Consider the following 24836-nt stretch of genomic DNA (forward strand, 5'->3'; position numbering starts at 1 on the left):
ACTCAGGATCCTGATGAAAGTTCCTAGGGGTGGCAGCGCTAGTGAGCTTTTTAAGGACCTGCGCTTACCCTCCTTTCAAGCCTTGCTGAGAATACACATGTATAAGTTCAAGGGTCACTTACATGCATCACAGAATGATGTTGTAATAGCACTGACCAACCCTCGCTACAGCTCGGTTCGCTACCAATCGCACATGTGGAAACATTGGTACGCATGCCTTTTATAGTTTTTATTGCATTCATTTATTTTAAAGGTGCTTTTATTTGTTAGCTTGATGTGTATTTATATTATCATGTATTTTTTTTTCTTTGTTGTATTGTATGTTTTCCTTTACCCTCTTTCCCTGCTGACTACGGTCGATAATAAAGATGATTGACATTGCTGTACTTCCAGTATTAATTCTTATGTAAATAAATATATTCTACATTATCATTATAATATCGCTCATCCTTCTGTGCGTATTGTATACACAATAACATACATATATATATATATATATATATATACATACCTAAGTACACACATACATACACATGTACATAATATGCACACATACATACATACACCTACGCATACACATATACTGTACATATACAACATACTTATTATTATTATGGGATCAGGTTGTACTTATTTTATTAGAATTATTATGCATTTAAATTGTTTATTTGTTAAGTGATATGATTATAATAAGACAAGGACTACACCCACACACATAATGTGTGTACCTGTCAATGATAATTCAATGGCTGATCGTTGTATGCCACACTGTTACTTTATAACTTTAATGAAACAATGAGACATCCATCCATCTTCTATACCAGTTTTATCCTTTGCAGGGTAACGGGGGTCTGCTGGAGCCTATCCCAGCTAATTTCAGGCGAGAGGCAGGGATTCACACTGGACAGGTCACCAGTCTATTACAGGGCCACATATACAGACAAACAACCAGACACACTCACACTCACACCTACGGGCAATTTAGAATCATCAATTAACCTAGTATGCATGTTTCTGGACTGTGGGAGGAAGCCGGAGTACCCGGCGGGAACCCACGCAAGCACGGGGAGAACATGCAAACTCCACACAGAAAAACTAGCCAGCACAGGGAGCCGAAACTGGAACCTTCTGGCTGTGAGGTAACAGTGCTAACCACTAAGCCACCGTGCTGCTTAAAGAAACATATTTTGTGTAAAAAAAGTATCGGTCCAAGCACAGAACTGTGCCATGACTAACTCTGATATGGAAAAAAAGAAAAACAGGATCTAGTCCTATAAAGAAAAGGTTGAATAGCATCTATAATTTGCTAACATTCCTGAATGATTTTTTTTTCTGAAGCAGAGGTTACAGTAACAGTAACATCCAGATCACTTAAACACTCAAATGAATAGTCTGTACATTTAAACTGAAATATCTTTTGTCAACTTTTCTTAATTTTTGTTGATGTGATTTTAATATTTCATCTGCTTTGTTTTTGTTTTTGTATTCTTTTCATTTTTGTTATTATATAAACAAGGGCTATGCTAAAATATTTCTTAAAGGCACCTTACCGTAAACCATTCAACAGCAATGTTGAAATAACTTTCAACAGTGGAGCTGAAATAACATTTTATACAATTCTTCCATTTATTTTCTATATGCATCATTTTGGGAGGGCTGGAGTCTGTCCCGGCTGTGATTGGATGAGAGGCCCCTGTACATGTCACCAGTCCATCACCGCGAGAGTTTACTAATCATAACCGTCGCTGCTGGCTGTGCGTGTGACACAAACTCCAACCGTGCTTTGGTTGTTGATGTAGGCCATCAGCCATCCAGGTCACTGTAATTAATTAATTAATTGAATTAAGAAAAGTGCACACAGGTTTTGCTACTTTACAGGTTTTGGCTGCTTTACAAGTTTACCAAAGCAGGTAAAACTAACAGAGAGCAACTATCTGAAGCAAAATAGAGCTAGAAATAAAATCACCTTCTGAATTGTTAATACATATGACAATAAGGCAAACACTCAATATGACCTTTAAGGCCCTTGAAAGGCTATACACAGTTATCTTGATGTCCAATAATTAGCCCTGGAGGTACAGTACTATAATGTGTATTATATATTGTGAGCTAGATAGTGATTTCTACTTCACCCTTACTTCTTGACAGCGTACCAACATTGCCACCACCTGGTAGCTTTGAGGCATGCTGCAAACACTCAAATGAAAACATATCTCCCGCCTCCGTTTCAGAGACAGCAACTGTTTGATATTGAATTATTCACGTATATGTCAGTTTGAGTTTGAATGATTGAATGATCTGTTACTGCCTGAAAAAGCAAGGCCGGGTACAAACATTTGGGAGAGGCACTAAAATGCAACACATTCAAAATAGTTGCATTAACTGTTTATCTGTGCAGCATGAAAATGATAACAACAAAAACAGAAGAAAAGAAATGACATCAAATGATCAACAGGGTTCATCCCAAGAACAAGGTTTTCTCTGATATCTAAGCACCATTGTCGATGTAACATATTTGAAACTCTACCTTGTTTTAATGAAACTTAAAGCACCCTCCAGTGTGGTGCCTTCAACTCATTTTGCATAACTCTGATCAACGTGACACCTGGAGAGAAGAGAAAGAGCGCAGCGCTGAGCTATCCCTATTCCTCTTTTCTTCTCTTGTGACTTAAGAGTAAAAGACTTCAATAAAACAAATCCCCAGGGAGGTGTAGGATCAACGGATGAACATAAAAGCCCCGGGTGGCTTTCATAATCCGCCTAAGGCCACCTTTCCACTGCCTGATGAAACTACTCAGATTTTGATTTGCACATGAATTTCTTCTGCTCAGCCAGGAGTTAGGCCCGGCCAGGTAATTGATTTACAAATGAGGAACAGCGCCCACTGCTATCAGGTGGTAGGAAGTATATCTTCCAGTACAAAAGGTGAGAGGTCAGTGGCTGGGCTTTTTATGTGCTTCTGTAGTTAAAGATGAATGCAAACAACCGCAATATGTCCTGAGTATCAGTTGAATTTAGTTAAGGAGAAGAAGAATCCAAAGCAGCTCAGACAACAATGACTTCCTTTCCTTTTAATTTGTTTAAAGAAAATAAGAAATAATATCCCCTTAGATGCTTTTGTACACTCCAAGTCAGAAAAAGTTAGCATGATGTGCAAAGTATGAAACCAAGTTGCTTTCATTTTTTGGTATATGCATCACATTTTGCATTTCAGTCCTACAGTTTGTTTCTACTTTCTTGTGACATCGATACCAAACAGCTAAGCTTTTAAGTTGTCATTGCATCTCCAGGTGTGGAACGGGACATTGTTGTTGTTGTATTGTTCATGCCAAAATTCTCCACCGACTGTCTTTTGGTGACCAGTCAGAACTGCAGACAGGCCAGTCCAGTACATGTACCCTCTTCTTCTGCATCCACACCTTAGTAATGTGTGCAGGATGTGACTGTGCGTTGTTTTGTTGCTGCAGTCCAGGAGTAAACGTGTCTTGTTTTATTTTTATACCCTCTTCAACACAGTCTGTTTCATATTATTTCTGACAAGGAAAAGTAGAAACACCAACCACCGCAGCGGCAAAATCCTTTTACTCATTTATAAAACTCTTTAAGGTTTACGTCCTCCTTGTTTGTCAGCTTTGCTTGCATCTCACAAACATCTTCAGATTCTAAGGTCTTCTAGAGGCAGATTTTTAATTATTGACAGAGTAAAAACAAAAACATGTGCTTTAATTGTCAATCTGCAGTGTTTCCTCGAAGACTAATGTTATATTTCCTCCATTTCCACTGTGTCTGAGAGCCCTTTTTGTACATAAACTGGATGAAAGGTGCTATACAAATTAAATCTGATTAGCTGATTGATAAAAGCAAAGGCTTACATGAAACGAAACATATCGCTGCATTTATTTGATATATTACTTTGGATATTATTCCCAGAGAGAGAAGACTAAACAACCTGGTCTTATTATGAAAAAGAGTTCTGTATGTGAACCTGTTGATGTTGAAAAAGCTTCGGAGTGTTGCAGTTTCATCTGAACGCAAGGTCAGCATCTGGTTATCCGAAGGAATAGCAAATACGCAGCACAAAACAGACGCATTCAAACAAGGAACATTGCCTCTAGTTCTTTTCAACAGTGGCTTTAAGGCATAAATATACCCATAAGAAGAAACTCAGAAGACACAATTGGCACAGTGAAGAGAAGAAACTGCCTCTGCTGAGATAAAGAGGGCAAATAAGGATCCCCTCGTCTTTTTACAGTTGGAGCAAACACTGCTTGTTAGAGCAGACCTGCGTGAGCTCACACATGACATTTCAAAAAATCCAGAGGCTTCATGCTGAAGTGCCTCTCGAAAGCCCAGGCAACAGGCAGCACCAGTGACAAGCTTTCTGCCAATTAAGACAGTGTGAATGTGCCTTAACTCGTCTTTCAGGACAAATGAAAGTAGGTCATAGAGGCAGCCTATCTCTGTGCAGCTGCACAATGGCAGGCAGCGCGCAACTGAGAAACTTTAAGGAAGACAGATGGGTATTAAATAGATGCACTTCGGTTTTTCTCTAATATGAGTCGACAGCTCTGAAGCCGTCTTTATCAGCCGCTTCAGTGCTGGAAACTCCATTTCAGAGGAGCCGCCTCATAGCAGATGAACCATACTGAGTTCAGACTGCAGGTATTACCGCTATCACTCATTATCACTTTTCTCTTCAAATAAACAACTCTAAGCGAGTTCAAAGGCACATCAACTTGACATTTTACCAAGTTAGACATTCCTGTGAGCAAAAAACTTCTTGCCAACATACTCAGTGTGTTTCCCCGCTTCTCTCTTGCATCAAACACTAGGAACTCTGCCTGCTCTCCTTATTCACATGGCTGCTGCTCGTGAGCTTCTGGAGTAAAGAGCAGAGTGCCACTGCTTTATGATGCCGAGCATATCTCTCAAACAGTATGTGTGAGGAGGACAGAGCCGGCCAAAAGGACATCGGAACTGTGACGCACAAACCACTCAATATAATTGCTGCTCTACTGCGACCGTGGACAAGGCCGGAGCCAGAGCTTCTGCACCTCAGCATGTGTTCATGTTCTCAGCTCTGTCCTCCTCTCTGGTGTGACTTCTGTACAAGTTAAAAAAATAAATAAATAAAAAGCAGAAGGACTTCACTCAACATAAAACGAAGCTGTGGTACAAAGGTCACTTATGTAAGACTGAAGCCCTTTCTCTGCATCCATTAACCTCCTTTTTTTTTTTTTACGTTAGTGCAGCTTATTTTAGTGTAACATGTTGTCTGTTGTGATACTTCATTCGGTTTCTCTGAGAATGAAGTAATATAAGTAGAGACACAAAGACTTATGAGAAAGAAATGAACTTAAGAGCTGATAGTCCTAACAAAATATTTCCTTAACTTATCGGAAGTCAATTAAAAACTTTGTTTATATTGATTTCTGTTCTAGCTCAAAGAGTTTTTAAATAATTGCCCAAAAAATAGTGGCTTGTGTTTCTCTTATTTGTTGGACTGGACTCAAATAATCAAATAGTTGGGTATTTGCTCATTAGGTGGACATCCAGTTTTCAATTCAGGCATCCAGAAGGGGTTTATTTTCCTTATTTTTTCCTTTATTATTATTATTTTTTTCTCTTGTTTGGGTTTTGTCAACAGCCAACTGAAAAGTACAGTGCTCCCACTGGAGACCGTGGACGTCACCGGTACAAGGCTGAGTTAATTTCAGCTGTTACGAGGACAAAAACATGAAAAAGACTCTCATTTTGAGGGTCTTTTCTCTGGCTTCAGACACAACTAAGCAACGTAAACAAATGGTGTGGTGAGAGGTTAGGGTTTTCAGGCACATTTAACTAGTGAACAGGGGGGTTGTTTGTGCCTTATAATTGGATTCTAGGGCCTGAAAGGGCACAAGTATGGAGGAAAGTGTATTTTTTATTGGTATCAGACAAGATTTTACCACGACTATGTGTATGATGAGCAAATCAGTGCTTTCTGAATAGTTGACTCGAGCTGCCCTCTTTGCCGGGGTTGTTTTGAGGGGCAAAGGTGCAGAAAACTGAGACACAGTGAGAGCACCGCACAGCCGCATAGAAACCAGCATTGTCCTTTGTAAGAACATGGGTAACTGACATGAGTTTGGTATCCAGATACTCACTTTCAGACACACACACTTGAAGAATTTCACGACGTCCTACAACAGTTTAAACAGAAAAGAAGGATCAATTTACAACTGGGAAAAGGGGTTGACTTTTGTTGAAAATTTCCAAAGGTGGAATAAGTCCAGCTAAACTTTTCTTTTAGTTTTATTTTTTTTAATCTGACCAGTGCAGAGTGTGCAACATCAGTCCCATCACTGCAGTGAACTGCGTGCTGTGCATGTTAAAGGAAACTCTCGGGAGAATCAGCTATATTTCATCACCACAGGAACTCCTGCGCTAACTACTGATGCATATTTATAAAAACTCCAAGCACACAAGCCTCTCCACAGGAATCTCTTCCACAACAAAGTGCCATGGTACAGTGATGGATTGATGAGGAGCAGGAAATCTGATGGAATATGACAGTATTTGCATTAAAACTTTGATGTAACCAGGCAGAAGTACTGATTAGCTGATATATTTCATCTTGGTTGCAGCAAAACAGAAACTTCCTCCACATTATTAAAAAAAAAAAAGTGAAATTTCAACCCTCACTTGAACCGTAAGGCTAAGTAGAAAAGAAAAAAGCTCACTCTCTGAAGTAAAGATGAGGAGGGGTTCACCTTTCTACGGCCCATTTCTCCCAGCAGTTGCATCATATCAACGTCAAAAAGCTTCTCATTAAACCGCTGCTGTTCTCCTTTGGTAATTCAGACAGACCAGAGGCAGCACAGCAGCACAGTAGCACATCAGTGTGTGATTACACACAGCATACCGACATCGCAGAGACTGTTTACCAAAAATAATGAAATTTTCAAACTACAATCTTCCTATTTTTTTATTTTCAAATACTTTCCCGTTAACACAGCCTTGTTTCTAGCAATCTGAAAACCCCGAAAATGGCTCAAACCACTGGAGTACATACACCAGTCTGAATGCGGTACTGAAATGCTGCCACAGAAATACAACAAAATGGAGAAGAAGATGTGGAGCATGCACATCTGTGCCAAACATAACATCTGCAGTGGAAGTATGTGATGCATTGCCGCCTTTCTACTCATCGTGGTCTTAGAGAAGCAGCTGTTGATGCTCTCGTGGAGCATCAGTAGTTTCTGCAGCACAAATACAAGCCTGTGACGCACTATTGGTGTTGTAGCATTCAGCATGGTGCAGAGTTACATTAGAGGTGGGGCTGGGAAATGTTCATCAAAGTTGTATTGTGGGCTGTGTAGACAAAAACACAAGAGCAGCTTGTCGAAATTTCCCTTACTCTGGGACTCGTTGTCAAAAATTAGCATTTTAGAGCTCCCAAAATGCTTGCATAACGTTGTTCGGAAGCCAAAACAATAAAAAAAAAAGAAAAACTTGGGCTTTTTAATGTTAATTTGTTCTTGTGAGCATTGGGCGTCAGTAACAGGAGTACGGCTTGGGGGAGCGGCGTGCTCTATGGTGCTGGTTTGCCCCTACACACAGAGCTCATCTCTCCTTTGTTTAGCTTTTACCTCCCGAGTTACAACAGAGGTGCAACAAAATGTTCCAGCATTCTGCAAACGTGTATTTCAAACAGCACAACAAGGCAAAATAAAAGTGGTAAAGAGGGCCAGCCGTTGTGTGAGTGGTGCTAACAAAACACTGTGTGGACATTCAGTTTAATAATGATGTATCTGCAAATATAAAGTTGCATAGACTTTAGGATTTCATTATCCATGGTCCGTGGCAACTTTCAAAGAATCCATAGAAATCAGACACCACCTTGAAAACAGTTACAACTCAGCAACTGAAATTAGTGCATGGGTCCAGAAACACATCTCCAAACTGTTATCAAATTATTGTTTTATCCTTGAATAGACATTAAACCTCTACCATGAAAAGAAGAAATAATACGTAAAGTTATATTATTATTTATATATTATAAAAACTACTATGCTCTAGTGAATCGACATTTTTAATTATTTTGGAAATTGCGAAGGCTACAAAGAGAAAAGACACTAAGGTTGTTAGTCGGCATCAGACAAGGACTAATCAGAGCGCATGGTAACTTTCACTATAAATGCTGAGTCATATGTAAAGTTTTTGGGAGCTACGTGAGCTGAAACCCAGAGAATATCTTTGATAGTCAAAGTATTGCTTACTACAGCAAGGCATCGCCAAGCCACATTCCAAGTGTATTACAACCGCATGACTCAGTAGTATAGGAGTCTGTGGGCTTAACTGGTCCATCGTGTCACGTCTTGGGGTAAGGTGTGGACCCAAACGCAGGAGAGCAGGAGGCAGGAGGCAGGAGTTCAACGAAAAAAAGGGTTTATTTACCAAAAAAACAAACTAAAAGCGCTGCAGAGCAGGATCAAAACAAACTAAACAGGGATCAAAAACTTGAGTAGGAAGAACGTGGCAGGAAACACGAGGAACAAAACAGTACGGTCCGACAGGGAACAAGGGAATGACAAGACCAGATATACACAGGGGATAACGAGACACAGGTGCAGACAAAACAGAAACTGAAAGCTGGGGGGAACGTCAAACCTTGACACATCTACAGTATAAACTAAATACATGCCAAGGAGGTCCAGAACTGGCAAGCAGTTGAGATCATTTCCTCATCAAGACTGAAAAACCAATTTGCTTTCAAAACTACAAAATCTGGTCTCCGTAACTCCTGTAATACCAGCAGCATTGATACAACATGGGATGCAACACAGCAGAGTGGTAAATATGACCTGGTTTGACAATAATTTATGAGAATAGAGTGTAAAATATGATTATTTGCTATAAGTAACGACATGGTTTGAATTATTTGCAAATCACGGGATCGGTTTTTACTCCAAATTATTTGTAATTTGTCTGGAATAGGATTTGAAATGTATACATTTAGCAAGCTTCCTGTAGCAGGACTGTGTTGTGTCGGTTGTCTGCTTTCTTGTCCCAGTATGCTTCCGTAATATCTGACAGCACTGTGAGATTAACTCTTCTACAAAAAAAACAAACAACAAAAACTATTGTTTTAGGAACCAGGTCAGCATTTGGTAAAAATGCATCTCAGAATGAAAAAAAGAAACCAGGACTACTGGGCACAATGATCCCAGTGTGCAGACTCAGCACACACGCAAAAGGTTTGGTGGTGCAGAAAGCACAGCAGGAACATAAACAGCATGCTGGAAGTTGCTTCTGAGGTGTGCGAATTTATCTAGAGCATCTTTCATCTGAGCAGCTCTGAGAGTCGTGGATGTTTTTACCCGTGTTGTCTTCTGAAACTTTCAGTATGCACATATGCAACACAACATCACACAATTACACGAACCACAGAGATACACACAGCAGGCATACAGTCACCAACATTGAACAGGATTAGTTTTTGAAATCTGCTTTTGTTCATACCTTAAACACTCTCCCAGCAGCCCGGTATTCACACGGCAGATGGAGCGGCGACAAATTTAGCTGCTTTAGACCGGCGGAGTTTAGTGACTATTAAATCCAGGAGATGTGTTCGCTGAGTGTGCAGTATTCAGCTTATGTGCACCAACTCACATTTTGTGCAATAAACTCACTTTCTCGTGAGTGTGTATCTGTGTATGTGTATGCAAAAGAGAAAGAAAAAAGACAGAAAGCGAGAGATGAAAAAGACAGAGATTAAGGAAAATAGAGCAACTAAGTACAACAAATTGGAAAATGACTACAATTGTTTTTAAACAATGCAGCACTGTGTATTAAAAAAAGAGAGAGTTGGTACTTTTTCAGTGAAATGAAACAAACCAAAGGAACAAAACTGAAAGGTATTTACATGTGAATAGTGAGAACGACCCAGAGGAGGGGTCGTGTTGGTGATGCTCTGGGCCGGTCACATGGTCAGAGTGTCTTAGACCCTTATGCTTGCTCAGCTTTCAGATTCGAATATATCAGTTTCAAGAGCTGACTGCTCCTCTGGGGACTAATACATCATCTTGACAGATATTCCCTTTACCTATTAGTGATTTTAAAGGGGGCAGTGTTTGAAAGAACAGCGTGTTTGTAGGTCTGAGCGAGCTATCAACTAAGAAAACTCCACTGAAACACAACTCTCATAAGTCTCATAAGTGTGAAAACATGTCATCCAGTGAGAAGTTGCGATTTTCAGGGAACTGTGACATCACAATCCTGGTTCAGTAAGTGATATCATTTCAAAATGAAAAACAAACATCATAAAGTAAAAGACATAAAACAGACATACAAGACTTTATAAAAGATTTACAGGAACAAGCATCAGTAAAAAAATAAGAGCTTGTCTGAATAATGATTTTTTATTTTTAAAAAGCCTTCAGCTGCTTTTTTTAAAAGATCGGTGCTATCGATGTGACTGCCTGAGAAGCCTGGTCCCCCAACAGATGTGAAGAAGCACTAATAGCATCTGTGTCGGTGAGCTGAGCTTTCAACAACAGCAATATTACTTTAACAAATCTGAACCATAATGAAGTGCTTGGCCATGCAAAAAGGACTGATTATAAAATGAATTAGTAACCAACGAAGAGATGGTAAAACTGCAGTAATTTAAGCTCTTCTACTGGTGCCAGTTAGAGGAGCCTTGCTGCAGCATTTTTCACGATCTGAAGCCGATTGAGGGATCTTATTTTTGATGCCAGTTAAAAGTTCATTACCCCAATCGAAACGATTTAATTTAGAAATGTTCCTCAAGTGGAAAAAGCTATTTCCGACCAGCAGATTTCGAATGACTGTCGAAGGACATCGATTAGTCAAAAACAACACCTGCATTTGTCAGGCTTGACTGCACAGATGAGCCTAAAAACCCAAATCTGTTGCCTGATTAGTGGAGTTACACGGTCCATTGAAGTGATCAGGCTCTCTAAATCAGAGAGACATCAGAGCAGAATTACCCAGCCTCTCCATCTTTATCCCCACCCAACTCTACATTTTATGCTGCATTTGCTGCATCCTCAGAAGTGGGTAGCACAAAGCTGTAAAACAGATTTCACCCTGTGGAAGTGGGGCATGGAGTGGAGTGGAGTGGCTCTCTTCGCCCACAAGAACCAGCTGCTATGAACGGAGGTCTAATGGGAATAAAGAGGGATGTTTTTTTTCATTGTATCTTTAGTAATTTGACCAAAGTAAGTCTATATGCAAGGCTGTCTGAAACCTTATCAAGAGTTCCCGGTGTTTTAAACATCCAAGAAGAAATTGTCCTTATATTGATATTTTTAAGATTATTTTATATTGATTAGTTATCTTTATATTGAAGTTCTTCACTTTGAAAATTCTAACAATGGTGAACATGGTGGTCGATTTTGCAGCTATGAGCGGTCTTAATTATGTTACTTTAATATACAGATACATTTAGCTCAAAGCACCAATATTTCAATGATCAAATGGTGTTTTAGATACTGTCTCTTTATATTTATATAAAGGCCTCCACAATTCTCCTGTTTAACTTTAGAATGAAGTCAAAGTGGCAAAAAGAAAATACAAGGAAGTGAAGACACCTGTGAGAATGTTACACCGCTCTCCTCCGTCCGAGTAACCGCCTTGTCAGGCTTTCAGCATCATGTCAGGGGTTAATGAAGCTCAGCATCTTCAAATACAGTATCAACAGTCAGCCAGGAAAGTCCTGTCAGTAAAGGAGAACACGCTGATCAATGACCTGACCGTTGATATGCAGAGCAGACACCGCAGTGGGTCAGCTCCCATCAGTTTATTGACTGACGTTAATGAGTGCTAATGAAAGTACATGTGATCCTTGCCCTCTCCTGGCGGGTGAAGAAGCAACAACAATGTGTAAGAAATATATGATTGGAAATGTATTCTTCTGATAAGTTTCTTAAATAAAATCAAATATTTACAGCGGCCTGCCAGGAATAATGCAGCTGCTGGGGTTAGTGTAGGGAGGGAGATCTGAGTGAGGCTTTTATTGACTCAGAGGAGGGGATTTTCTGTGCTGTTGGGGAAACTCTTCAGATTAGTTGGCTCAATAACTTGGGAAAAGTGATGTAAAAAAAAAGAAACGTCCACCCTCTTCCGGTTCAGGCATTACACATTAGGATAACATAAATAAAATATATGTGGCCCTTACAAGGTCTTAAAATTAGGTAAATGTGAGCGCCACATGACGTACAACACTGTGCAGTAATGTGCCAAAAGACAGACGCAGCTAACACGAATTGATTCAGTTGCCTGTGCGAACACAAACAGCAGTAATATAGTAACTTGTAGTAGCTGTTTTCTGCACGTTATCAGTCTTGCACATCATTGTGGAGGAACTTTGGTCCGCTCATCTTCACATTGCTCCAGTTTACTGCAGTTAGCAAACATTTGTTGGTGCCCAGCGCTCTCCCACGACAGAATTTCAATCGAACTTTGACTACGACATATGTACTTTGATTCTTTTCTTTCCCAGCTATTCTGGCATCGTTGTCCTAATGGAAAGATTAAGTTTCAAACATGTTTCAGCTGTTCGACAGATGACATCCTATTTTCCTCTCAAATACTTTGGTATGCAGAGAAGTTTTTCCATTAACTCAACAACTACATAGTGTCGAAGTCCTTTTGCTGCCAAAACAAGCAGAACCATCACCCTCCCACCACCCTGTGTGACAGGTGGTGGTGTGGTGAAGTCAAATGTAAACAAAACTTGTTGAGACTCAAGTTGCTGTTATTTCCATCTTAATGGAACACAAGAAGTAATGTTGTACTTGGTTTTTATCTCACTGTTTTTGGATTTAATTTAGTTTTTGGCTGGATAAATAATGACATGATGTCACGTGTCTTTTGTTGTTTATCTAGAATGCATGTACCTAAATTTAAAACCTGATTGATTTTGGTGTACTGACCTGTACTGACTGTCATTCAGTTAAAGATGGAATCCAAAAAGATTCTCTGTCTGAATGATCTCACTGTTAAGGTCAACGGCCGGCAACCCTAGAGTCTACTAGGACTGAAACGGCTGGCTATAAGCCTGTACCTCTTTAGCAGGGACAAGACAGATGATAATATTCTGGGTTATGGACCTCCATGGACCCACTCTGCGGACTATACCGCCGACAATGCCACAGTGTGCTTGTCCTCACATCACTGTGGTCCAGTGAAGCAGAACTGGTGGCTATGGACTCGTGGGGGAATGCTATTTGGGCACGAAGGTGCAAAAGCTGAGCTTGCAGGGATATGTGCAAACACAGTGGCAGGCCACATGAGGATGTCTCATGCAGCTGCGAAACCTCAGGACCTCTTTGTCACTGCAAGCAGTTTTAGGGGCAAAAAATGTCATAATTAAGAGCTGAGATACTGAGGAAGGTAAGGAGGCACCAAGAATAAACTTAATTAGGCAAATTATTTTCAGATAAAGCTTTTCATGCTTTTTTACTCAAGGAGATTTTAGCTGCACGAGTGAAAATATATTGAGGCTTGGTTTAAATTTGTTTCCTTTGTATGCATCAGACTAAAATAAATCCAGACTTCTGCTCTGCACAGGAGGACACATTTTTGCCACAGACTGATGTTAGAGCACATATATTATCATAAAATGCTGGTGCACTTTTATAGTGCAGTAACATGTTATTTTCTCAGAAAATGTCATTCCTTCCCTTTTCCTCTGTGTAAAGGTCTCTTATCACGAAACCACAACATCAGCCTGGAACTTTGATTTACATATCAGTCAGATGTGTCCCTCTTGCTTCCATGTCCATTATGACCATTAACCACCATCCTGTGGCCCAATAAAACAGAATTTGCAAGAAGCCGATAGCGTATGCGCATCGTGCTGCGCTCTCATAAAGCTTTTCAGGATAAAACACAGAGCCCAAATGAGCCGAATGAAAGCGAGCAAAGCCTTACGTGTTTTTTCTGCACAAATTCCTCACATTCTTCAACTCTTTGCTCTTCATTATTGAATTCTAGACAGATATGCCTCTTCTAATTGAATAGAAGAAAAGAAAATCTGAAACAAGGGTTTGATTTTGCTCGATTTGACATTTAAATGTTCATACTGTCGTCACATCCATTCAATTTACTGTACATAGTATGATGATTTTTGAACTTCAGATGTAAACAGCTAATGCAGAACACAGAAATTGGCCACTTTTGGATTCAAATATGATCTTATAAACTTGCTCACTCCACCTTTAGAACAGCCCTTACTATATGTTTATCATTCAGGAGACTCTAAGGTCCATTACAACAGGCCCAGCTTAAAATTTAAGTCTTTTTGTAGTTTTTTTTTAATGTTTTCTACCAGGATTCTCTAACTTCTTCTCTCTGTGCATTCTTTAGTAGCGAGACCACTTTTATGTTCTGTGAAAATGGGCCGACTTTGATCAGTTTGGAAATGTACAGAAAGTTGATGTTTTCAGGGTTATGTGAATTTTTTATGGTGTCCATTACCATTTAGCTTGACATCAAAACAATGTCAGCCTTTTAAACTCCTTTCCCAGTCGGTCATCTGCAGGGAGCGGACTGATTTGAAGGACTAGAACCAGGAAAGATGTCCATGAAAATTTTAGGTTTAAATGTTTCCTGCAAACATAAACGATTGCTGTCCAATACCATCTGGATAATTGAAGGATAAAGTCCACAGCTGCTTCAATCGTGGATTCAGAGATGTAAAAGGACAAATTTTCAATGTTACCCATTATATCACTATAAGAGGTTGTTGACACTATTAGTCCCCTTGTAAATGGCTATCTCCCTACTAGCTGTTTCAAACATGCAAAAGTCAACTGACAACACTGAAAGAGGAAAAAAACAGAGAGTCAGAGAGAAAAAAGCATGCCTGACCAGCTCTGCTCTAAACTGATTTACGTTAGTCCTAATGGTGCATCAACTCTGCACAATGGATTCATACAACATCACGTCTGTGTCAGCTAAACCATCCTGCTCCTCTAATGCAGTCATTTTGAAGCTTTGCTTTTTATATTTTCCCAGAAGACAGACTATGTTTTCTATTCTTCCGGAAGCTTTTCTAGTCATCCAGATGTTTTCCTAACTTCCACATCTCTTACTGACCTTGCAAAGCAACCTGGAGGTGCTTTTATCTCTTCAAAAAACCTTGCCTTGCTTAATTTGCATCAATTAGCTTCATTTTTTAGATCCAAAATTAATCGCAAAGAGGAGTACATGCTTGATAAATGTAACCACAGGCTCTGAAGAGTGAGAGACTTTATTAAATAAACGCACTGAAAATAATTAAAGACAATTGTTGAACTACCCTAGAGTCTTGGATGTAAGGTGCTAAGAATATTTCAAAACATTTAAAGGGGACCTATTATGGCATCTGATACCTATTTTAAACAGGCCTTGAATGTTTTAAAAACAAGCTTTTGATTGTTTTTGCTAAATAAATTAGAAATTCAGCCTCTGAGCCATGTCTTTATCTTCCCATTCTCTAACCTCATTCTCTATGCAGGATTCTGAGTGGGCGGGGAGGCTATGATAATGAGGCACTGTGCTGATTGGCTCCCTGAATGACGCGATACACCGCTACGAAAAAATGGCGGAAGCTCCGGCCGGCGGAGTTAGTTGTGGGCATGGTTTCACGCATCAGAGGCCAACCTATGTAAATCTCATTTTGGTTACGTAACGACAGGGGGCGGAATCTGAACGGCTCGTAGAAGCCACATCACACTGGATGGCTCATCCGGGCGGCTGTACAGACACTGCAGAATTTGGTTGCTTTCCTCCTTCTCTGAGTTGGCAGGCTGAGGGGAGACCCCTTTATATATGTTAAAGCAAGAAAAAACGTGTTTTTCATAATAGGTCCCCTTTAAAGGAGCTTGAGGCTCCTTTTAAGAAATGAGACTCTCTAGCGCACCCTTCACCACGACGGCAGTCGGGGGTACTGCAGCCAACAGCGAAGCCGGCACGGGAGAACGGGGAGAACGTGCATGCAGCGTCATGTGACGTCACATCCGCAGCCCAGAGCGGGAAATTTGGGCTCGAATTGCAGCACATTTTGCAGCACACAGCCTGTTCAAGGCAAAGGAGAGATACACTAGAGGGCTCAGTCTTTTGGGTTTGGAACGCTTCATCTGACATTATTACTAGAAAACTTAAAATGTATACGGATTTTTTTCATAAATCCTGCCACAATCCGGCCTCAAGCTCCTTTAAATGGTCCAAAACAAACACAAAATAAAAATCACCCCCCTAAACTTATCATGGATGACAACCCAGAAGTTTGAATGTTGCCCTTTGGTGGGCTCCGACTTGCACATCGACGCAAGTTAGCCCATTTCACAGGGTTTCAGAAAACATTTCAACCATGTACAAAATTAGGTTTAATATAAGTCAAAAATTACATTTAATTTAACATCAGTTATTCTTTTTATTTGAATAAGGGCAAAATAAACAAGATATACAATTTGCATATAACATCCAAAAAAAATTTTTTGCACCAGTTCTTGCATGTCCAGCCAGGATTCAGAGCCGGAACCTCCTGGCTGGAAACAGAGCAATCCTCTCGATCATGCAGCCCACTCTCCGACCTCAGTTTGTAGGAATAAATGTTCATATTGTTCTCTATGAACTGAACAAAGTCCTTGACTTGTCTGGTCTTGTGGAGAAGGCTGATCTTCTTGCTTTTGTTTTGTTTCCACTTTCTTTTCTTTATGTTGCCATTCAGGTGACAAACGTCTTGTCCGCGGGCCGACCGTTCTTTTAATGCTGCATCATGCTCTTCCTTCACATTTTTGAAATTCAAGAGTTCTGTCTGAAGATCCTGAATTTTTCTGGCAAGCCCAGAGTTGTCGTTTTTAGCAGCCTCTGAAGCCGACTGCATCTCGGGACACTGGCTTTTCATGGCTTTGATTTGTCGGAGCTCATTGTCGAGCTCGTTGAATTGTGCTGTAAGTTCATTTCTCTCCATTTCAAGCGCATCCAAGTGATGCTTGTTCATATTATAATTGTCAATCCATTCTTTGGCACTGTTGTACTGGTCTTTCAGCTAATTTCTGAATACTGGAAGCGCATCTTTTCTTCCACCAGAAGCTTGTCTTATAATTCCCGAAGCTGTTGCTCAAGGATGACATTGTTCATGCGAAGAGACTGGTTCTCTTGCCGTTTTCTCTTCGACTTTTCTTCCAGATGTTCTTGTTTTAAAAGTGGTTGTTGGGATTTCAAAAGTTGACTTTGGATCTTATCATTAATCTGGGTCAGGGTTTTATGCTCCATTTTTATCCTGTTGTATTCTTCTTGTAGTTCTGTCTCATCTCTTAAGCTCAAATTTATAGCCACAATTTGTTGTTCGAGAGCCTTGTTGTTTCTGACTAAGTTCTCCATCTTCTCTTGCTTCTTCAAACATTTTTCCTCCAAGGTTGTTTGAGTCTGGCGCTTCATGTTCAGGTGTTTGACTTGACCTTTCAAGTGTTTGCCCAAGTCTATTGCAGCATGTTTTTTCTGCTTTCAGAAAGTTGTATCTAATCTTTGGGTCTTGGTCAAAACTCATTGCTTGTTTCTTCCGTTTGGTGAGTGGAAATGCTGTTTGGCTGTTGTGTATTGTCTGTTTCCTCCTCATTTCTCTCCTGTTCCTTGTCCGTTTGTGCAGATACTGAAATCTGTTGACCATTGAAAGCTTTATGCACAAACATTGTGTTTTGAGCTTTGTAATAGCTTCTGGTTTTTAAAACGATGTTAAGTCTCTGAGAGGAGTGTGAGCAGAGGTTGTGCCAACAGTTTGCAGAAATGCAACGATCTGAAACATCATAACTGACATCATACATGACATCATACCAAGCCTTTAGCTCCGCCCACATTCTGGCCACATCGCAGGCAGAGATCAAAAGAATCCCATCAGGGATAGAAAAATATATTAATAAAATATGTTAGAGTAGACTGTCAAAGAGGACCAGTGAAGGACACACACTCACACTCGCGTACTTTGAGAAAACTCACATCTGCTGCAAGATTAAAATGCATATATACAGTATGTCATGGATAAAGGTTTTCACCAAATTACACTAACCACTAATATATATGCAGAATCCTATCAGGGATTACAAGTAATGCCAGTGAGGCTGCCTACTTTTAGCTTTTATTATTAGTATCATGATTATTTTTATGATTTTGGTTCAAAAATGTATATTTAAGTGAAATGCATCCTAAAACATTACTAATCTTATCTTGGGCTATGACTATACAACCCGCCAAACCAAGGACAAAAAAAAAACATGTTGAGAAAGAGGCTAAAGAACCAGACTCAAAAAAGAAAACAAAAAGAAAACAAAAGAAAATTAAATAATTAAGTCAATTCCTAATTAAATAAATACACATCTGTATATAAAAAGGAAAATCATTTACTGAAACAAATTAGAAGGAAATACAAATATACCTATCCGAGGTAACTGAATAGATGGAAATATAGAAATAAGAAAAGCCTCATTTTTTTAATACAGAGGTTTTGAGTGTGTAAATCAAGAAAATGTGTGGATTCCAAAATCTTTGCATCTAACTCCATGCAGAGACGTCATAAGTATGCCTTTTTCAAATGTAGCAGGTAAACAAAAAGAAGAACCGCCAGCAATCGCGATAAGACGAGTGATGACATTTTATAGGACGCAACATTTTGAGCAGTTTAAAAACTGCTACAGAGGAGTTTAAGATAGCCTGTATTAATCATTAGCTAATGATGAGGTACTCAGTAAAGCCATTATATTGACCACATTCTTTATGGCTCTTGACATCCCATTGATTTGTCTTCAACTTTAATTATTAAAAAAAAATCATTTTCTTTATGCGCACCAATAATGATACACAAAACTATGTGATTAATGACCAATTTCACTGATTAATTGTCCCTTTGTTGTCCTTTTAAGTAAAATGATTCATCATTCTGAGTGGATACTAGTGGAGTATTGAATCATTGCTTCATCATAATTTTTCCGTCAGTTACGTCATCTGTTGTTTTTTTCCATCGCTGCTTTTTGTTATTACAGACACACACTGGGGAAAATATTCAAATTCATGATTCATTACTTAAATTCCATCCTTACTTTAGTTCTATTTTTCAGACCAATTTTTGCAGCTGTTATATCTTAAATGCTATACACTTCAGATGGATGATATGATAATTAATTATTTGTTGATATTTCAGTCAGGGCACAATGGCAGCCAGTTAAGTGCAGATGAACTTCTAGTACTAAAGTCTTGTTTTCCTTACATTAAGGATTCAAATTTGGATAAAGAAAGGAAGACATTGTGCTGACAGGACAGATTGTTATGAAATAAATGTGTCATTATCTAGTAAATGGTAAGTATGATGCAGCCTATTAGACTTCGTCTGTTGTTAGGGTCGCCACCGACCCGTTCTTAGGTTTTAAATTCAGAAAACTACCACAAAAATGCTTTTATTGCATCAAGGCTTTTTGACTTTGTCAGGAACCTTTATTTCAACAAAATAATATCCAACATTTTTTTTTCATTAAATTATAAAATGCTCTGGTTGAAATTGTCACCTTTTACTTTTTTTCCATTTCCTTGAAGTAAATGGGTCGAAATTTACCCATAACACAATAGATGTTACTATAGTTAATAACATTAAAATGAAAAAATAACTGAAACAAATTTATTTATGATATGTGTTCTAATACCTCTCTGTAATAGCCAGGTAACACAACAACCTTTTATTTATTCATATGATTCTCTTGAGGCTCATTTTACCAGTTTTTAAAATTGAAATTAAGTGCTATACTGGCAAAAAAAAAAGGCCCAGAGTCCCATACCAAAAATATTAAAACCAATAGTTTCATGGATAAGGAAGCCTAACAATGTAACCAAGAGATGAGAAACAAATTGGATGATGGATAATTGCTTTTAGTGTATTTTAGAGATAATTTAAAACACGGGTCAAAACCGACCCGTTAACATCGGAGATGGTAACAGAAAGCTAACACCAGACAAAGGTTAATTGAAACAACACAATAGAGGGAATGTGGGACTACATTAAGCTTGTCATCACAGCCTGTGGAATCCCTCAGGGGTCAATTCTTGGTCAACAATTATTCAACCTTCTATAAACTCCAGACACCAACTAATACAATTCAAAGTGACTCATAGATTGCATTATTCCTGTACTAAACTGCACTCTTTTTACCCCCCTGTCTCTCCAATTGGCTCTAAGTGCAAGTCAGCAGAAGGCACTTTGGGGCATCTTTTCTGGTCTTGCCCCAAACTACACACATTTTGGACAGACATCTTTAAGTGCCTTTCTAAAGTACATAACTGCGATATCTCACCAGATCCATACTTGGCCATATGGGGCGGGTCTGAACACCTCTCACATTTAACCCACCCCCAACAAAAGACAATACAATACTGCATGGTTATTGCAAAAAGGAACATTTTAACCCTTTGGAATAGTTAAGATGCACCTTCTCTTAAGACCTTGCTGGCAGAAGTGACCAGCTTATTGCATCTGGAGAGGATCGGACACAGTATCTCTTTAACCTCTGCTTCCTTTGACAAAATGTAGCAACCTTTCCTGTTATTTCTGTCAACTCTGTCCTACATAATTATACACATAACTGTTGGAATGTAAACCTGTACACACTCTGATATGAATTGTACACTCGCCATGTTCATCAGTGATGTCATAGACATTTATTCTGTGGCTAGTACTCTTATTACTATCATCTTGAACTCTTTAAGGGCAGGTTTTTAAATTATTTTTTTCTTTTCTTTTTTTTAAAATGTACTTATTTCTTTTTTTGGGTGGGGAGCTGGGTGTTATTTCTGTATCTTTGCACTTGTTTGTATTTGTATTTCTGTTGTCTGTTACAGTATATGGAAAAATTACAAATAAAATAATGAAAAAAAAAACAAAAAATAAAACAATTATTCAACCTTTACATTTCATTTCTCTAGATCAAATAGTACATGACAACTATTTTGCTTACCACAGATATTGATGACACTCAGATTTATTTGTTTCTTTTACAACGTGGTGGTCCATTTGACTCACTCTGTCAACGCTTCAACAAGAAGGTAAGAATAAAAGTAGCTGTCCAGCTTGATTCAAGAAGTTTAAAGACAAAAACCTAGGTTGGAAACCCTGGAGTCTTAACTGACTCAGACCTGAGCTTCAGCAGACACATCGAGGCTACAACTAAATCACTTTGTATCACCTCAAACAAATATCTAAGGTCAGAGATCTAAGGTCCATGTCTTTAGGCTCATTCATGCCTTCATCCCCAGCAGACTTGACAACTGTAATGCCCTTTTGTCTGGTCTTCCCAAAAAATACTATTTAACATCTTGAGCTTATTCATGATACTGCTGCCAAAGTTCTAACAAAAACCAGAAAAACACAGCACATGACCCCCGTTCTCAAATACTTACACTGGCTACCAGTTACCTAGACTTTAAAGTAGTGTGATTAGTTCACGAATTGATTAATACTCAGGGGCCACAATATAGTATACTACTGATCTCCTTGTAGAAATAAAACTAGTAGGACTGTGAGATCCGTAAGTAGTACTCAACTAGAAATTCAAGTTAGAATCAAACAGAGTGAAAATGCATTTAGCTACTGTGCTGCACACAGATGGAAGAGACTTCCTGTTGATGGTAAATGTGCCTCAACTAGAAACTGCTGTTCTCCTCTGCCTTGGTTTGATGTGATTTGCTGCCATTACTTTACCATTACTGCACTGTAACGGCAATATGTTGTTACTTACCTTCTAAATCTATCATATTTAAGGTTTTATTATCTATTGACTTTTTGTTTCCAATGTTCTGAAGTATTCTTTTGTCTATGGCAGACACTTTGAATGGACTCTGTTTGAAATGTGCTTTATAAATAAAGGTACCCTGTTTTCCCTTACTTTGCAACAACTAAATATGTATCAGTAAGTCCTCAGTAAAGTCAGAGTTGCTGTAGATTTGTGCTGGTTCAGAGTTTCACAGGGAGCACTCACTTATTAAATGGTCTGACGGTATAAAATTCATGAACTTGCAGTAGTTGAAACCTTCACGGTTGTTAAATCTCCTGGTTTGTTCCCTTGTAACTCACTATCCATTACACTTCATAAGGGGTTCAGAGGAAAGTATTTTCTAATCATCAGTCATCAGGTGTTCAGCAAGCATTTCCTGATTAATTCCTTTGTTTACTCCCAGGTGACATGGAAAGTTGTTGGGTTTTTTTTTTCTAACTGACTGTAAAGTGATGTCATCTTATTTTAGGCAGTCTCCCGTTTGTAAAAGCTTTGCCTTTTCAGTTTTGGCTGCACCGGTGAAGCTGACAGCGATGATGCAAATAGACATGACTTCTCAGCACTGGCTCACCTCTTCTCACATCTCAAATTTTTCACTTCACAATTTTCACTGACCCTCTCCAGATAAGCTAACCCACTCACTCAACCTGTGCTGCATGTCCATGCTGACTGAGTCGTGTGTAAAGACATTTGAGTAATCATAGCTTACATAATGTCTTTAAATTGAGCTTTAGCATATTATCTGTGCTCCTAAATCATGGGAACACCATTGTCTCTATTTACCATACAATCATGAAACCAGAGAGGCATGCAGCAGCTCAGCAGCACTCTAAAGCCACTCATTTACTGACGATGCTTCCAGCTTTCTGCCTGTCTGAAGCTGAATATTAATCAGGGCCCTGTAGCCCTTTAACTGTAACATGCTCCCATCAATGCAGTATTAAGCCAACAGATAAATTCAGGCAAAGTAAATTATTTATAAAAGGGAGCTCTTGTGCAAAGAACGGGCACCTAACCTCAGTGCAGACAGAAATCCACTGCATCAGTCTTACAGTTGTGTTTAATCAGCTATGTTCGTGATTATAAACCTTAACACATGAAGCCCTCCAACACAGCTTCATTGATGAACGCCTGCCGAGAAGCATTCGTTTCCAGCACAGGAAAATGACCGCTGTGTTTCCATCATCACTTTCTCAACGTGCTGCTTTAGCTGGATTCTTGTTTTTTAATGCTCGCTTTGAAACTTCAGACTTTTCTCTCTCCAGGTGGTAATGATGAGGAACACAGGAAATTAAAATGGACATGACGAAGTCAATCGCAGGATGCAACTCTAAAGGCAGATTTATTCCTATGTCCCCCTTGAGTTCTCATCATTAGCTTTCATAACAGTGTGTTAAGAAACACTTTACATTTATGGCTTAGCAGAGACATCAAAGGCACTGGCCAAGTTCTGCCAGCATGACTCTTTGATGAGAGATACCAGAGGAGGGAGGATGCAGCTGACACTTTCATTGCGGAGACAATACAGCCGTTCCTGTTTTCCACTCGGGACAAATATGTATTTTGACTACGTGCATTGCATAATAAGATATGACTCCAAGGTTGTGTTTAGTGTGTCTATCCTCCCAAAAATACTGATAGATTTGTCTGTGCTCTTCTGATATCAGACTGACTCTCACAAATGTTATGCGCCTCTAATATGAAAATGCTTCAGCTGAAATGTGTTGGTGGTGGTGATGGTGATGGTGGTGGAAAAATATCCACAACAACAAAAACCCTATAATGCCAGATATATTATATTTGATCCATACATTTCTGAGAGCTTTGTAACATCCTGTTAATCAAAAATGGAAAAAAAAAGTTTCATAAAAACCAAAACATTTTTTTTTTAAATTATTAATAACTGAATAAAAAATACCTAAATGTACCTAATGTATTTACAACGTTTTTTTTTTATTCCATTATATAACTAACATTTTGTGTAATTTCCTATGTCAGGCTTTAAAGGGTTAAAAGAAAAAAAAATCTTCCCCAAAAGACTTTCAGACATGCTTAATTAAGACCTAAAAAAATCCACTAAAATAGTTTTTTTTTTAAGGAGCTACTTCTGCATCAGGATACCTTTAAATCCTTGGCTTTATTTAGCAACAAGCTACCAGAGTACATCTGAGCCACAGCTCTAAGTTTAGCTCAAGATCTGCCTGAAAAAGCTGAGCATTTGTCTTAAAATACAATGATGCACATTAACATCCCCAACCTAGTCCTCGAAACCTCCAGGAACATAAACCACAGTCATGCAGTTTTGTAATGTGTTCTTCAAGCATATACATGTTTCCCTACATGCACTCAGGAGAATGAATGATTTAACCCTGCAAAATATCTTGCTTTAAAACCATAATCTCATTATATCTTGAAGGGGGGAAAAAAAGCTTTGTAGCACCGTCTCAGCATCACACAAGTAAAAAGGAGATGAAACTGAGGGTGGAGATGAGTTACACAAACATGCGGTACCTGCAGCTGAAATAATGACTTGTCAGGTGTGCTTCAGGCTACTCACTGGCTTGCATGAGCTGTCCCTGACGTCCAAACACCTGAGAGAAGGTGGCATGGCTGCAGGTGAGGGTGTCCTCCATGGCTGCTCCACAGGCACACACTGAGGAGGGAGAGAGTGGATAATGATGAGGGAAGGTCAGGATCACTGCGTCACATCAAGATGGGGAATAGAGGGAATAGAGGAGAATGCAAGAATGCAGGAGAGGATGCTCGCCTTCAGTTGGAGAAGCTGGTGCGTGATGTCTAGTGATGACCGCTCTCCTCTGGACCCGTCCTGCTGCTGCTGCTGTTGCTGCTGCTGCTGCTGCTGTGGCTGAAGAGTGAAATACAGCCGCTTGCTGCTCATAGAACTGCTTGCTGCACAGATAATGGGAGGAGGGGGGGGGATGCCTGCCTGCTTGTCAGTGTGTGTGCGCAAGACAGAAAGTTCTCTGAACGCGTGCCTGTGAGAGCATTTTGGTTTGCAAATGGGAGAGT

At 39.3% G+C, this 24836-nt stretch overlaps 1 protein-coding gene across 2 annotated transcripts in view; it reads right to left on the minus strand.

Moving 5' to 3' along the window:
• The window catches only part of kaznb (kazrin, periplakin interacting protein b), a 139822-nt gene extending 115381 nt beyond the window's left edge, over positions 1 to 24441 (minus strand). For both annotated transcript variants that reach the window (XM_061727362.1, XM_061727365.1), the window contains exon 1: positions 24364 to 24441. In XM_061727362.1, coding sequence (XP_061583346.1) covers positions 24364 to 24439 — 76 coding nt within the window. In that variant the 5' untranslated portion in view covers positions 24440 to 24441. The remainder of the gene's footprint in view (positions 1 to 24363) is intronic.
• Positions 24442 to 24836: the final 395 nt, after the last annotated feature.

The sequence above is a fragment of the Cololabis saira genome, chromosome 8, assembly GCF_033807715.1.
Source record: "Cololabis saira isolate AMF1-May2022 chromosome 8, fColSai1.1, whole genome shotgun sequence".
Taxonomy (NCBI): Eukaryota; Metazoa; Chordata; class Actinopteri; order Beloniformes; family Belonidae; genus Cololabis; species Cololabis saira.